Source organism: Harpia harpyja, chromosome 13 (assembly GCF_026419915.1).
Source record: "Harpia harpyja isolate bHarHar1 chromosome 13, bHarHar1 primary haplotype, whole genome shotgun sequence".
In the NCBI taxonomy this organism is placed as follows: Eukaryota; Metazoa; Chordata; class Aves; order Accipitriformes; family Accipitridae; genus Harpia; species Harpia harpyja.
The window spans coordinates 30,463,646-30,480,213 of NC_068952.1; the positions used below are offsets into that span (position 1 = coordinate 30,463,646).

The window sequence follows — 16,568 nt, forward strand, 5'->3', positions numbered from 1 at the left end:
GACGGGGTGCCTAACTTTTTTTTTTTTTTTTCTTCATCTGCTTCTTAGACACTAAAAAAAAATTATTGTTTGTGGCCATCTAGTGGTGAATCTATTTTAAAAACACTAACCTTGTTCAGAATTTTAATAAACTAGTCCTCTAGCTTTGCTGTGCAAAACTGAATTACAAAACAGTTTTGGGGGAAAAAGTAATTCTGTATATCTTTTCCTCTTTTTCACTAGTAGTGTTTTTTACAAGATGATAGCATCTGTCAAGGTAATTTCCTTCTTCCCTTTTTTTTTTTGTCTTTCTCTAAGACAAAACAATTTTTGATGCTAACAGTTTCTTTTTAGCAGCCAATTTTAATGGGGGGGGGGGTCCATTTTTATTCTGTAATTTTTTTTTTAATGTCCAAGTCCTTAGTAGTAGTGAATTTATTTCTTAGGCAGAAATTTATAAATTTTGTAAATTATATGTTTCCAAGATACAAAATATTCTCTAAAATACCTTTGAAGTATACATCAATTCTGAAGGCAATTCATATTCCTTGGTATCTATGACTCATGAGAAATTTGACAGGCAATATGCTGGCTCTCCTGCTTAAGTCCTTATTACTAAATTGCTGTGGTAATAACATTTTTCCAGTATTTTTCTCAGAGTAATGGTTTAAAAAGTCATGGGAAAATTGCTCTATCACAAGTGGAAGGGATTAATACAAGCATCAGTAGGAAACAGTGTAGTAGAACTATGGCAAGTCACATCTTGAATGAGATGAGTCTGCATGGTTTGTGAGACCTGGTGGACTTCTAACATCTGCTAAGTCCCTAACAAATGAAAAACTGAAATTTTGTTTGTATTAGAGAAATAATTCAACAAGCATATTAGTAGCAGATGTAAGCATTTGTATTTCTTGTTTTCACTAGATAATAGCAAAAATCTGAAACTTTGGTGTTCCAGTTACTGGTTTTTTTCCTTAATTGGGAAGTGGACTGTAAAATGATTTTTTGTAATGATTTTGCCTTTACCTTTTGTTTTTTTCATCAGTGTCATTTTTTCATATCTGACCATTCCAACTAGCAGTTCCTTGAATTTTCACAGTGTTGACATAGACTTCTGCTCTTTTTTTAATTGCTGTAGATATTTCTTCTGTTTAATTTGTAGATTTCACCAAGATTACAGATAAGCATAATACAACAACCTGTTTAAACTCACTATCCAGCATGCTACCATCCATCCATTAACATTGAACATTGTATCAGGATGGTATTGGGTTAATGTATGTAATGGTTTGTTTCATTTTCAGGTATTTGGAGTGGATGACAGCCAGGATTATAATAGGCCTGTTATCAACGAGAACCAGAAAGATTTAGTAAAAGATTGGGCTATAAGTTCTGCTACAGTAGTACTGGAAGAAAAAAGACCACTGAGTACAACTGGATTTCTTGACACAGAGGTAGAATTTAATTTTTGATGGTCTTCTTTTTTCTTCCAATAAGAGAGAGCACTAATAACTGACCAGTAAGTGTTAAACAGCAAACAAAACCTTGCCTAGAAAACATTAGCTCGATCTATAAGTATTTCATTTTTCTTAGGCCTTTATTGCATTATCAAAACTTCTCTGTCAGAGACAGGCACATTACATTGTGAAGGTGTTTTAAATTTTGCTACCTTTCTAAGTGCACTAACACCAGTGTGTTGGAAAAGTAGCAGGAGCTTCCTTGTGACATACACTTGCACAGTATACGTTTCTTGTAAGTTATGCAGCAGAACTGAGGAAAAGCTGATTATGTTTTATAGCCCAAAGCAAGTAACTATATTAAACTTCAGAAATAAGGTGTATGCATTTAATGTGCGATACAAAGTCAGCTAGGGAAGAAATGGTGGATAATACATTTCAGATTTTTTCCCGAAGCCAGAGGACTTCATGTTTTTACATTCACGGTTTGAGTTCTCAAGTGAGATGCCACTCATGAGGAGTCACTTACGTTAGTTGCCTCAGAAGCAGTATAATTTAATCAGCTGGTGAAAGATTAGGCAAAGGAAAATGCTGTTCTTTATATATGACTCAGAACACGCACACAAGCTAGATGTTAATCATATTTCATATTGAAACCTTGGGAGACATTCTGGTATCGTTGTGAGGGATAAACTGTAACTTGAAATGTGTTTGGAACAGAACAGGCTTACACTGGAGCAGAATTAATCTGGTAACAGTAACAAAGCACACCATACTTCTGCTTACCATGGCGAACTGTTTCTGAAGTATGATCCTGTAAATTAGCAAACTTTATAAGTAAGCAAATTTTCTGGAATATATCAAGAGCTTAAAGTATGACTTTGTGTGCCTGCCATGCAAATACATTGGTTTTAGTATCTAGGAATCTGTTTCCCTAGAGAAGGTGTTCTTTACCATGGTCATATTTTAGCTACTATGCAGTCTTGGTACAGTAACATACTTAGTGTATCTAGATTAGTATCTTTGAATAGTTTCTCTAAGGTTACTACTTCAAGTATTATTGGCATACAACATGAGCATATCGTGTGGAAGAATTCAACACGAATTTGCCTTTCACCTTACTTCTTTGCATGGCTGTAACCACAGTCTTTCCCTCTCTTCTTTTTCATGCCTTTTGCAGCATTCAGCTCTCTTTTGCTATACCAGTTTTCAAGATTATTTAAAGTATTTATGTTTTTCCCATTTCTATGATTTCATAAGCAGCAGAAGAATGTATGATTTATTTTATGAACATAATTGAGCTTTTCAGGTGTCATATTTTACAAATAACAGGGCTTAATTTTAGAAGACTGAGACTTCTGCAATTATAGGGCAGGTTTAAGAATCCTTCTGGCAATGGCATACTAAAACTTGCTTTGATTTAGGTTGAAATTACAAGAATGATGCCTTTTTATTACTGTGGATGCTTTGCTGAATGAAGAGGTCTTCATATATTGAGAAGGGAGTGGGTTATTTGGCATAGTCTTAATTTACAAGATTATTACGAGGCATTATAGGGGAAAAAAGGAAAATTGTTTGGTAGGTAAAGGATCAAAACTGACATAAGTAATGTAGATATAGCAAGAATTAGTGTAAGAAGAGTTGAAGGCAGATGAAGATGGAAGAAAACTTAACAGAGAAAGTTAAAAACAGAAGTCAGTTGATACGTATGTAGAAGAAGCTGATTCAGAAAAATAAAGGTATGTTTTTGTAGTATCATAATGGGAAAATAATCATGAGGATAACTATTGAGAGAAGATTGTAATATTTAAAGTCTTATTACCAAAACTTACACTCAGTTTGTTTTATCATTAGGAAAGGGAGAGGCAAATGTGTTTGATTTGTAAAGTATATGGGTATCATGTTCTCATTATATACAAGCTTTTCTGCTTGGGGTTTTTGGAAGACTTACTGCATTACTGAGCTGCAGATCATAAGTTAATAAACCTTATTGAAGATCTTGGCTAAATAGTCAGGAACCTCAGGGTAGCTCAGTGTTCCAGGCTTGCATCCACTCAGATTGTGGGTGAACCTTGTTCCAGCTGCCCATCACAGTTGTAACTATGGATGATTTAGCAGAATGAGGCGAATTCAGAACACAATTGACATAGAAAAAGCAGAGAATAAAAATTTAAGAGATTTCAATTCAGGAATATGGCAAAGATGGCTTGGGAAATTATGAAGATTTTATAAAAACAATTTGGGGATTGAAAGATTATTCTGAACTCAGATATCTTAACTTTACAGCGCTTGTGCAGTACATGAATAACATGCTTGGAAAGGACCTAAAAAACTGCTTTTCTTGTAAAGAAATTCACAGCTTTTCCTTTGATATGACAAGCTTTGGTACTTCAGAGTAGTGTATGTCATAAGACTAAATAAAATGCAGAGTGAATGTCTGACAGTTGGATTGAGCCTGCATGCACTGGTTCTTGCCTTTTCAATGATTACAGATAGGCAGTAAAAATACTAAATTCATCTCTTTAAAATATTTAAATGTTTTTATTTTCTATATTATAAGCTGCCACTTGCCAACCAAGCTAAGTGTGATTTAAGAACAAAAATTAAATAAGATAGAGAACAAAGAGAATATTATTGTTGTTGTTGTTGTTTTTTATTCTTACAATGTGCGCTCAATTAATAAAAATACTGCAGACATTTGGGCTATGATTTATCCATCCAGCTTCCATTTAATGTTCAGCGGCCAGTTATCTATACTAACCACAGTTCTTAAATAATGTACATGGCTTATCAACATTGTCTTTGATGTGCTTCTTAAGGACATACCTGGGTTTTGTTTGATTTGTGGGTTTCGGTTTTTTTAATTTTTTGTTAAGACTGCAGCACAGTTAGAAACCTGGTTCTGCATCTGCAAGGTCATCAGTGCCATTGACTACAATGTTCCTTTTCCTGTTTTGAATGCCCATTTCATGTCTTTCCCACTGAAGATAAAATCAATAATACTGTTGACATTCTGAATACTGAATAACTTCATTCATGTAAATATTTGCTATATAGCTTCTTAGAAGTGCAGAACTGCTGTGTGTATTTAGAGGCTGTATTTCCTTTTGTTTGTCCTCTCTAATTAGACTAATTTCCTGTCCTTCTGTAGAGCAAACCATTCAGTCTGAAGTTTGATACTTACTTTTTGTTTGAATTTAAATGCTATACTGAAACGTAGAATGATTGTGTCACCAATGTCATATGGCTGTGAAAAGGCAAATACGACCCTTTTATACCCTGGAAAATGTATTGCCAGAAGAAAAGGGCAGTGTTGTTGCCATGGTAGAAAGTGTTGGTGAAACTTCCTCTGAAATACTGGCACTAGAATTGTTACCATTGTTGGTGAAGAAGTGTAAATACAAGACTAGAGAAGGTACAAAGAGGTCTGTTCAGATTATTAAGGGAATGGACATTTACCTTACAAGAACAGATTGATACAATTCATTTAGTCTAGCAAAGTAGTAGCTGAGATGGGTACAATTGCTGGGTTTTGCTGTATAAGTGGAGTAAATGCAACAGAAGGAAAAAGAACTATTTGAGATAGATGTCAGTGTTGTTCCAGGATCAAATGTGAAGACATTGGCTCTAAATAAAGTAAGTATGGAAATACTTAAAAAGATATCACCCCTGGAGGAGTGTGGTTCTGAAGCAGGTAGAGTGGGGAGGGACTAAAAGAACTGCTTTTAAGATGCCACTTCAATTTATGAAAGGATGGCATAAAATGATTCTTACAACATGAGTTGGCTGGATGACTGGAGTATGTGTCTGAAGAGATGACTTTTTTTTTTTTTTTTCTCTATTCAGCTTATTGAAATTTATTTTTTAAAAAATAAGATTCTGCTCTGAAATGCCAAGTATTGGAGATACTTCCATGTGTCATGTGTGTGTGGGGTGGGGTTTTTTCAGATGTAGATCCTGAAGCCCTAAATCTTCAGGCTGAATAATAAGTCCACAGAAATCCATTGGTACATTTTCTGAAGATCTGTTACTCCAATTTAGTTCGTATATGTGATAAGCATAAGGGAAAGCACATTTAACACGAAGTTAAAAGGCTGGTATCTCTTACGTAAACCCAGCTTTTCTGAAATACTAGCAAATTCCTTTTAGTATTCAAGAGAAGATTTGGAGGATTGCTTACTTGAGAGCCTGTAGGATGCAAATTGATATGGATTATAGGAAGAATATTAGAATAACTGAATGTGACTTTTTAAATGTGTGTTTTATAAACCTTTCACCTTTTGGATGTGCTCAAACTACTGTCAAAAGAAACTGCTTTTCATAGCTGTGTTGTTTGTGCTTGTATATACAGAGTTGGCAAAACACATTTACATACACTGCTATGTAGAAAACATTTTTGTGGCAGTGTAATTACTTTCAGAGAAAATTTATCATGCTGCTTTACTACAGTTAATCTGCAAAGTCTTAATATATTTCTCTATTTTGAAGTGGAATTCAGATTTCCGATACATATCATATCTGTATCTCTGGAATTGCTTAGGTGGTTCACTAGGAACTAGTTGCAGTTTTCTATAGCAAAGATAATTGAGATGTCTATCATATTTGATTTTGGCTGTAATTAAGTGTTTTATTAAAGATGGAAGTTCACTAGTACAGACAGGAAATAGAGAAAAGAAAGAGATATGAAAGAAAAATGAGGCTTCAGCAGTAGCTGCCAATGCATAAATGCTGTGCATTTTTGCATGGGTTTTTGGTAATATTCTTTCTAGCACCCTTTTCCTTGCATTGTGTTCAGAAATGCCCGTAAATAACAGAAACATTGAATTGCCTTCCTTTTTAGTTATTAGACTTCAATTTTGTAACATTTTGATTCTAAGAAATGAATTCATAATGTGGAAATTTGAATAATAGTTCAAAAATTATTTGGAGCATCTCTGACTTACTACATTCATAGTATTCCGAAAGAGATTCGTGATGTTGCACTTGTTTGCATTAATTCGGGTCATCCATTTCATCAGGAGAAATTCAAGATAAATTCAAGTCTTCTCAAATGCCTGAGTAACTTTTGATTTGAAAGAAGTGATCATACACTAGATGACATTGTTCACCATTCCATTTCCACTAAATAAATTTTATAAAATTTAGAGAGTTGGTTTCTGGTCAAAGACTAGAATCCCAGAGTTGCCAAGGCATTAGGCAAAAATCAGTGTTTTGAATAGAAGTGCCAAAATTTGAACAGGCAGCAGAGCTTCAGCCAACCTTTGAAACAGCCCCAACAAATTTCCTTATTAAGCAAGTTACTGGTATCTGTGTCCTTCCCATCTCTTTTTCTGATCTTGAATTGTGATTTCTCATTTGACTTGTCTATGGTTACGTAACTCCTTTGTAACTGTAGTCAGTGACTTCTGTCATTTGCAGTGCTTTGTCTTTTGAATCCAATAAATTATATGTGTAAACTTCTATAAAGCCTTTGACAACTGTATGCTGTGTTTGTGCGTGCATGTGTGCATATACATGCATCGACAGTTGTCTGCTGTCTTTTTTTGGAGACGTGAGCAAGAGAGACTATGATATATTGGATAAAGCAGTAATATTGCATTGTATTTAGAAGTTAGTTTGGGGGGAGGGCGGGAACTTAAGATACTATAACAACACAACATAAGAAGATGGTTTAATTTTATATTTACTTTTTTTACATTTTAAAAATGTTCAAGGTTTCAAAAGGCTTACTGTCAAGAAAGTAAATTAATTTCCATTCTAAGTCATCTGCAAAAAATGATCAGATACTGATTACATTGACTTTACTGTTACCCAGTAGAGCGGTTTAAAACTAATCTTTGCTTCTTTTTTTTTGTTTAGGCCAAACAAATAATCTGATCTTCCTTCCTTTCCATCATAAGTTATCTTACTCTTTCAGTCCTTAAGGTAGCCTTTCTGTAATGAAGTAAATACAATATTTCTTCTGAACAAGAGGGTCTTCTAAACTGGTAAAATGTCACTTTCTCGTCTTGAAGCACGTTTTTAATTTTTGAACACCTACACCCCATGTTTTTTTCCTACCCTTCTGAGCTGAGGACTGAAATAACCTGGTTTTAAAACTAGCACATGTTATAGTATATTTTATATAGGTCCTGATGTTTAGAAGTGCACTGCACTAGGAAAAGCTGTTTATTCTGTACTGATTCTGCAACTATATAGATTTTGTTTGTTTGCCATTCTAGAGCTGGTAACTCTAAAATTTAGTGAGGTAAACTCCTTTTTCAGTTTTCTCCAGGAAAATCGTGTCTGAGATCTCTGTTCAGGAAAAGCCTGGAAAGAGGACATGTTTTTTATCAAACAGTTGTAATTTTTCTTCCACTTTTTTTCTTCTTTAGGAAAGTTCTACTGCCCCTGGAAGTAAACGTTGGGTATCACAATGGGCCAGTTTGGCTGCTAATCACACACGTCATGACCAGGATGACATCAGATTGGAGTCATCTGTGCCTGCTCCATTAGAAAACGGTATTAAAAGCTGTTCTTGTAATTTGAAGAAACCTATGAAAGGGAGAAAAGAGCGATTGGGTATCTACATAAGCAGCTTTCTTACTCTTGGTACCTCATCTTCACTGGAAATTTGTTCGTGTTGTTGAAAAGAAACAGCATAAAAACGAGCTCAACGGTAGTGTTGTTTGGCATGGCACAAGAGTGCCGACATTAAATGAATAACTAAAACAAAAAATACAAAACCTGTTTAATATTAAAGAATTGTTCACTTGAATGCACTTTGGGTTGGTGTGCGTAGTATGTTTCTTTCCTTACATTTTTCTCAGTACTGACCCCAAAATCCACTGCTTTAGTGGATTAATAGTTAAACAGTCCAACTTGAGACTTCATTACTCAGTTGTTATTCAGCTGAAGCATAGCATACTTCCTTATCTTGGAAACAAGAAAACCCTATGTTTCTTGAAAACCATAGAAACCTTCTTAGCAATGAACAACTTTTATCTCCCTTCCTTGTGAGTGGCAGATGTTTGGGCTATGTCTCTCCTTAGTTAAACTGTTCACATTTCTTATTGTAAACAGTTGGTTCTTTAAGATCTACACTCTTGACTATAAAGGAATTGCTTACCTTACTTTACTTCTCCTCTGCTGTTTTTCTTCCTCTCAATTTCACCTTAGAGATGATGATTTAACACAGAATTCTAGTGTAATTCTTACGCTGGTAGTTGTGTATTGAGGTGGAGTTAATGTAGCCCTTCATTACAAAATTGACTGGTAACTACAAAGGGATGTCATATTAATGAATGCTTCATATTCTGAAAGTGATAAGCTGTTGAGTGATCAAGAAGTAACTAATTATCAGTCTACTACTTGAGATATGTTTTTGTCCTGCAATTCCAGTATTTCCTCTTATTCCAGCTGACTTTGAAGTTTTCAGCATCAAAACAAAGTTTAAAAGGTTAGGGGAAAAAATGTGTTTTAGAAGTAGAAATGCTCTTCTGTGTACACCACTTCAGAAGATATACTACCATCTACAGAACATGCCAAATAACCTCGTTAGACATTGGTGAGTAGAATAAACTATTTTTTTCTGTAGTTCTGAGCAGTGTTCTAGGTTGGTTTTTTTTCTTTCTTTTTTCCCCAAAGTTACATTCACAAGTGTAATGTCTGTTCTCTACTTTTATTGTTATAGCTGCTGACATTCTTCAGATTTTCAAGAATCCATGTCTGTTACAATTTCAGAGCAAGCTACGTCTTTGACCTATAAGTTAGTCTCTCAGAAGACTGCATTTTCAACTGACAAAACCAAGTCTTTACTGCTTTCAGAGCGGAACCGTGTGATTCTCTCACTGCTTAACTGCAAACCTCGTCCCAGCACTCTGCCCAGCAGTCAGGCCTTCTGCAGAAAAAAAAATTGCCTGTTACTAAGTTCTTCGGTTTTTTGCTGTTTTTTCCCCAGCCACCTTCTTGGGTCCTCAGACCAGTGTAAAAGTGTAGTGATAGAGATTTCTCTAAAGTGTTTATCTTTTCCATATGACATGTTTTAAAAAAAAGAGGGGGTGGCAAAAAGACAATAATTATGTTTTCCATATTTTTCTGCCCAAATTTTAGGTTTCTTGGTAAGTTTAGATAACTCTCTTTGTTCCCAGCCCAGGTTAGATGAACTGAACCATTGTCTGAACTGCTCAATCTTGAATCCCATAGGTGATAATTGTTTTTTTTTTTTTTCTTTCAAATTCCCTCTGTTGCTCCTACAACACCTTAACTTAGTTGTAACTAATATATACATTTCCTAAGTGGATTTGTGATATATTTATTTTATTGCCCTCGGATTTTAGATAACACTAATAAATTAATTCGGAAACTTTCTATGTTCTGTATATAGCTCTTACCTGTACAATTTATTCTTTACTGGAAAAAAGCCATTTAGCTTCTTCACAAAAGAGTTTAGCTTTAATTCTGTATATTATTCGGGCACACTGAAAGGATAAGAAAGAACATGACTTTTAATTCTAAAGTTGAATAAATAATTTGACTACTTAAAAAAAAAAAAAGGTTAAACTGAAATATTATTGGGAATTTCTTCCAAAACGAAGCTGCTGTTATGTATTGATTAGTAACTGAATTTCTATTCAGGTTCATATTCAGCAGATGAAAGTGTATGTAAGCATGTTTAATTAACTGGTTTATCAAATACAGTTATTTTTCTGATAATTTACTTTTTGAAGTAAGTTCACATGGTTTTAAAATCATAGAAGGTGAGGCCATTTAGTAAAGCAAGCAATAAAATACATTCCAACTTCACAGTCTCATTTTACTTTTGGGGGAAGTTTACAAAGAAATTTTACTTTTGATGTTGCACAATGCAGACTTCTGTATCAATGCATGGAAGAATTCTTATCAGTAACTGCTGCTTCTATAGTAGCTTTTCCACCCCTCATAGCAGTTGAACTTTGCATAGTATACTAAAAGTCAAAGGAGATGGAAAGGGGAAAAATTAAATTACCTGATATACCTTGTATATAGAATAATGGAAACAAATTTTGCACTATTTGGAAGGATCAGGTATACATACAGGGCACTTAAAATCATATCTCTCAAGACTGATCCTTTGGGTGGTTAATCAGGGGATTGGGGTTTTTTTTGTTTTTTATATTGTTTTAAATTGTCACTTTCAGATGGGACCCTAACTAGGATCTTCTTCAGAGATGAATGCTTCTTTTACCATTATAAGAACTTTATGATTTAAGTGAAGCAACTACTGTGTAGTGCATATCCATACTGCAAGAATTCTAAAATACTTAAGGAGAAATCCAGAAAGCATTCAAGCATCAAAGATGTAATGAAAATGCAATTTGATATATATGTCCAAAGACCAATTCACAAAATCTGTCTTGTTGACTTAGATGCCTGTATTTTCTTTAGAAATCTTGGTAGTTAAAATTCACATAACGTGTATAGCCAAAGACAGTGCTGAACAACTCCACGCTTTTCTTCTACCAAAGACTGTTTGAAATTCACTAAGAAGCAAGTTACGTGCCTAAATATATGTAAAAGATGTGGTCTGGTAGGTATGTCTTAGAGAAGTCAATCTTCACAGATAGCAATCACATTGATTTTCATTGTACCTCCCATTTTTTTATAATTTCCAAGAAAAATAGTCCAGGAATTAGAAAACCTTGCTTAGATTTCAGAGATACCTCCTGCTTCTCAAATGAGTGTCCTAACATGGATTATACAAAAAAAGGTGTGAGTCATTTTGCATTCTTCATCAAAGGTGTGACACTGTGCAAAGAGAAAAGAAAGATTGAAGAGCTCAGGTAGAAAATAGCAGATGTGTACAACTGTACATTACAGACAACTGTATACATATGGTATGATTGTTGATAATCAATTAAGTGCTTAGAGAATTCTTGCAGAGAGGGAAGCCCTATACTTAGATTCCTGGAACAACAAATGTTGGTGGCTAGCCTTGACAGAAAGATCCCAACAGGGTATGCAGAGCAATTGTTTATACATCTCTCCTGGTAAAAAGTGAATTGACAGATGTGTGTTAGTAAGTATGTCACATTATATTGCAACAACTGGCAAATGAAATTTCAAAAAGAATTATTTTCTGTCCAAACATTTGAAGTCAGAGCAATTCATAGAGCAATTCATATTCTCTCTGAGTAGTAAAGGCTGGTTTCTGACAGCACAACTGCTATATTTGTTAAATGGGCAAGGAGGCCAGAGTCATCACTGTGGAAAAATAAAATTTGGTTCTAAAATGGGGGTATTCATCATCAATTATTCCTTGCAACAGTTCATGGGACGGCCATATTTTTCTGCCTAAAGAGCATTCTATATCCAGTAAGAATTCAATGAAAGTGCTTTACCAGTAGTACTCATTCTTTTTTATACTTCTGTGTATTTCTATACTACAGTGTCTTGTATGGGTTAAAAGCATTCTTTTTGCTTTCTCAACCATATTAAGTTCTTTCTTCATGAGTAGGAGTTTTCAATACTGCTGAAAGAGTGTCTCCCAGCACTGCAGCCTCTTCCTTGAAGGGAGGTCTCACAGGGAGAGGCTGTAGCCTCTTGGTGAGACAAGACCTTGAGCTGTGGAACAGGCAAGGGGGGGGATCTTACTCTATTCAGTAGCTTTGAAATCTGGTGCTGAATGTGTTTAGGAATGTAAGACTTGCTTTCCCCTCCCTGTTGTAATGGTGTGCTGCTATAACAGTGATTTGTTGTGTACCTATTTTAACCTACTGTGAGAGCATAAAAACTTTACATTCATATATAGGGTCCTGGTGTACACAGCTGGCTAAAAGAGTCTGATTTCAGGGAGAGTGTATCTTACGTGGCTCAAATTCTCCTGTCGATGAAAACTTTCCTTTTTACATGAGAGTGATCCTAGCCCATATTATGGAACGTATCTACTGAAATTACAATGAAGCAGGAAAAAATATCATAGTCCCTCTGCAAGAATGACACAAATGTTCATGAAGTGCCCCCTTTCCCAGTATACAGTCACAGAGTGTCAGCAAGGTAGTAATTAGCCGAAGATGCCACACAAATAGGCGATTGTTCAATCACAACCAAAATTATCCATGTTTGGGAAGAAATTCTGCCTGTTTACAGCAGAGCAGGAGGAAGGGATTTTGTTCTGTATTTGCAGTCTTACCCTGCTTCTGAAATTACTCCTTCCCTTTTTCTGCTATATGCTAGTTTTAGAAAGTACACTTTTGGAAGATGGCTTTTTCTGTCCTGGCCACGTCTCTGTGATAAACCAGAAAGGGTTCATTGCAGTAATTCCATTGCAACCTTTTAGACATTGCTTTCATAGACACGTGCTCTGTGTCAGGACTTTGGATTGTGTAGAATGAACTGTTCTTTTCTACAACTCTCTTAACATTCCACTTCTAGTAATACAGAAATATTTTTTTGATACATGTGATCTTTTCAATCAGGAGATACCCATTCTGAATTATGTTAGCACATGATGTTGTTCGGGTTTTATTACAAAACGTATTGCAACAGTGAAATGAAATAACATAGCTAGTTATGTACAACTTATTACAGTTCAGGGGTAGTTAATGTAATTCACAAACAGAGTTTCCATGCTGTAATAAGAGGAGTGTTTCTGTTCTTTCCTGTAAAGAGGAAATTATGCCTAATGAGAATAGGACAGGCACTAATGGGCTAAACTGGAGACAGTCCAGCTGATGTTAAAGAATAAGAAAATTATTCTGAGAGTTATCTGCCCAGATAGCTTATAGGGCTAGTCAAATCTCCATCAGCTGGGATTTTTAAGAACTTGTGAAATGTTTTTAAACATGTATTTGTCGAAGTATAATTGATCCTGCCATAGAACAGAGGGATGGACTACTGACTTTTTTTCAGTTCTGTTTTATGTTGTTTTATTAGTGTCCTGGTTTCAGCTGGGATAGAGTTAATTTTCTTCTTAGTAGCTGGTATAGTGCTGCATTTTGGATTTAGTATGAGAATAATGTTGATAACACACTGATGTTTTTAGTTATTGCTAAGTAGTGCTTACGCTAAGTCAAGGACTTTTCAGCTTCTCATGCCCAGCCAGTGAGAAGGCTGGAGGGGGCACAAGAAGTTGGGAGGGGACACAGCCAGGACAGCTGACCCAAACTGGCCAAAAGGATATTCCATACCATATGACATCATGCTCAGCATGTAAACTAAGGGGGGAGTTGGCCTGGGGGGCAGGGATCACTGCTTGGGGACTGCTGGACATCGGTCAGTGCGTGGTGAGCAATTGCATTGTGCATCACTTGTTTTGTATATTCTTTTATTATTGTTGTTGTTGTTATTTATTTTCTCTTCCTTTGCTGCCCTATTAAACTGTCTTTATCTCAACCAACGAGATTTACTTCTTTTTTTTGATTCTCTTCCCCATCCCACTGAGGGTAGGAAGGAGTGAGTGAGCAGCTGTGTGGTTGCCAGTAGTTGCTGGCTGGGCTTAAACCATGACAATTAGTCTTACGCAGCCTTAAGAATTTAATGCTTCTATTTATCTTGCTATTGAATGACTTCTCAGATTTTTTTTTTTTTTTTTTTTTTTTTTTTCATTTTTAGACACAGACATCAGTGAGTCTGGTATTTCCATCAGAAGCACTGGTTCAGCTGCTTCTATGACCAGCCAAGGTGAGCGAAAGAGAAGAACACTTCCACAGCTTCCCAAAGAGGAGAAAGTGAATGGAAGCTCAAAAGTAAAAACTATATCTCATCAGAGATCAGAAATAGGTGAAAAGCAAGACACTGAACTTCAGGAGAAAGAAACTCCAGCTCGTGCCTCAGATGCTGACGGCAGAAGTATAGCTAAGTCAAGCAGAACAGTGAATGGTCTTTCGCCCAAAGCTACTGGAGACAAAGTTTTTTCTTTCCCCAGCTCTTCCAGTAAAGAGAGAGTTGAAACTAGCAGAGAGACTTCCGTGGTGAAACAAGCTTTAGCAAAAATTCAACAACAAGAAAGAAAGGAGCAAGGACACTGGACACCCACAAAATTATCCTCTACAAAACCTGCTACAAACCAGGTTGAGAAGGGTAGGGAGGAGATTGCTATGTCACCCAAAACTTCAGATAGTCAAGACAAAGCTCCTGGACATGTTACAGATAAAGCAGAAATTAAATTGGTGCAGAGTGAGGCAAAAAGAAGAAAAAATGAAGAAACTATTAAAGGACAAAGTCCCAAAGCATCTGGAGGAGAAAAAAAGGAATCTTCAAAACCGTTAGTGAGGCAAGGTAGCTTTACTATAGATAAGCCTAGCACAAATATACCTATAGAACTTATTCCTCACATTAATAAGCAAAGTGGATCTGCTGCCCCTTTAGCACCTGCAAACAGGATACGTGACAGAAGTGATTCAATGGACACTGATTCCAGTCTAGATACAACACTCATTTTAAAAGACACAGAAGCTGTAATGGCTTTCCTTGAAGCTAAATTGCGTGAAGAAAATAAAACTGATGAAGGTCCTGAGACTCCTAGCTATAACAGAGATAATTCCATATCACCAGAATCAGATGTAGATACAGCCAGTACAATCAGTCTCGTTACTGGTGACACTGAAAGAAAATCTACGCAGAAGCGGAAGAGCTTTACAACCTTATATAAAGATAGATGTTCGTCTGGTTCCCCTTCAAAGGATGTTTTAAAATCTTCTGCAACCACTGCCAGAGAAAAGATGGAAAAGAAAACAAAAAGTCGATCTTCAGATGGCGGGTCTAGAGCTGATGCTCGCAAAACTGTGCAATCCAGTGGAAGAATGAGACAACCATCAGTAGATTTGACAGATGATGACCAAACATCCAGCGTACCTCATTCTGCCATTTCTGATATCTTATCATCTGACCAGGAAACCTACTCTGGCAAATCACATGGAAGAGTTCCTTTTGCTTCAGCAGATGAACTTTTACATTCTAAGATGGAAGGAAAGTCAGCTAAATCAAAAACCTCTCCTGTTGCACTTGGGCAATCTAGTAAATCTACCACTCTTCCAAGACCTCGTCCTACAAGGACTTCTCTCTTGCGCAGAGCACGGCTTGGTGAAGCCTCAGATAGTGAGCTTGCTGATGCCGATAAGGCTTCAGTGGCTTCCGAAGTCTCCACTACAAGTTCTACGTCAAAACCTCCATCAGGGAGGAGAAGTATTTCCAGAATAGACTTACTTGCTCAACCTCGCAGAACTCGACTTGGCTCTTTATCAGCACGTAGTGATTCTGAAGCAACAATAACTAGAAGCACTGCCTCATCTCGTACCCCAGAAGCTATTATCAGAAGTGGTGCAAGGTTAACATCAGTAGGAGATAGTAGTAAAGTTTCTGCTAGAACTCGAGCCAATAGCATTTCTCGACTTTCAGATTCAAAATCCAAGTCTTTGGCTTCAGCTCATAATTCTCCCTCAGGTATGTGAGATTATTTGAACTAGTCTTATACAATACTAGATGTTTTTCATGTGTGGAAATGTTTTTTATTTTTTTTAAGGAACAGTTCTTATGAAACTTTTGTTGAGTTTTAGTTGATGCAGTCTTTCTCCTTGGAGCAAGAGGCTTCCTTGGCAGGGCTTGTGGATGTTTCTTACTTAAAATCATAAAGACAAGAAATTGTAATCCTTTAACTCTTTGGATATTTTTTTTAACTTGAAATCAGTAACAAAGAATGGCATTCAGATGAGGCAACACTGATTTGCATTAGTAGAAAAACAGCAGAGATCTCTTTGCTCAAGTGGTAGTAGTGGAAGTTCAGAAGGTCAGCAGCACTTTTTTCTACATAGAAGGTAGAGTATTTATTTGTAAGGTAGGCTTGTAAATATTCTCAACAGCAAGCATTCCCTGTGGTATACCCTGAGCATCTGTAGGATAATTACAATTTAGGATTAGCTTCCAGAACTACAAAAGTGAAGTTTGTTTGAGAAGAATATAACAATGAAGTAAAAAATGGAAATATTAAACACAAACACTACCTGACTAAATATTGTAAAGTTAAGTAATTTATATTAAAACATTTGCCTTGCTGTAGTTTCTGTTCTGTGTTCCAAATCATGACAATTTATGATTTCATCATAATTTCCAAATCACGTTGATCTTCTTTTGTGTGGTAGTTCCTTTACTATAATATTGTCTTATGTATGGAAGGAA

At 35.9% G+C, this 16,568-nt stretch overlaps 1 protein-coding gene and 1 long non-coding RNA gene across 12 annotated transcripts in view; both read left to right on the forward strand.

Annotated features, from left to right (window-relative positions):
• The window catches only part of CEP170 (centrosomal protein 170), a 106,899-nt gene that overhangs the window by 65,035 nt on the left and 25,296 nt on the right, over positions 1–16,568 (forward strand). For 10 of the 11 annotated variants that reach the window (XR_008237881.1, XM_052805378.1, XM_052805374.1 and 7 more), the window contains exons 10-12: positions 1,284–1,433; positions 7,811–7,937; positions 14,007–15,836. Coding sequence is in view for 10 of the 11 variants with exons in the window: in XM_052805378.1 (XP_052661338.1) it covers positions 1,284–1,433; positions 7,811–7,937; positions 14,007–15,836 (2,107 nt within the window). In the remaining variant the exon portion in view is untranslated. The remainder of the gene's footprint in view (positions 1–1,283; positions 1,434–7,810; positions 7,938–14,006; positions 15,837–16,568) is intronic. The other variant, XM_052805375.1, reaches the window with a different exon arrangement.
• Positions 7,947–10,220, forward strand: LOC128149865 (uncharacterized). Its single transcript, XR_008237882.1, has 2 exons — positions 7,947–8,982; positions 9,109–10,220. It is a non-coding gene; the product is annotated as an uncharacterized LOC128149865 (long non-coding RNA).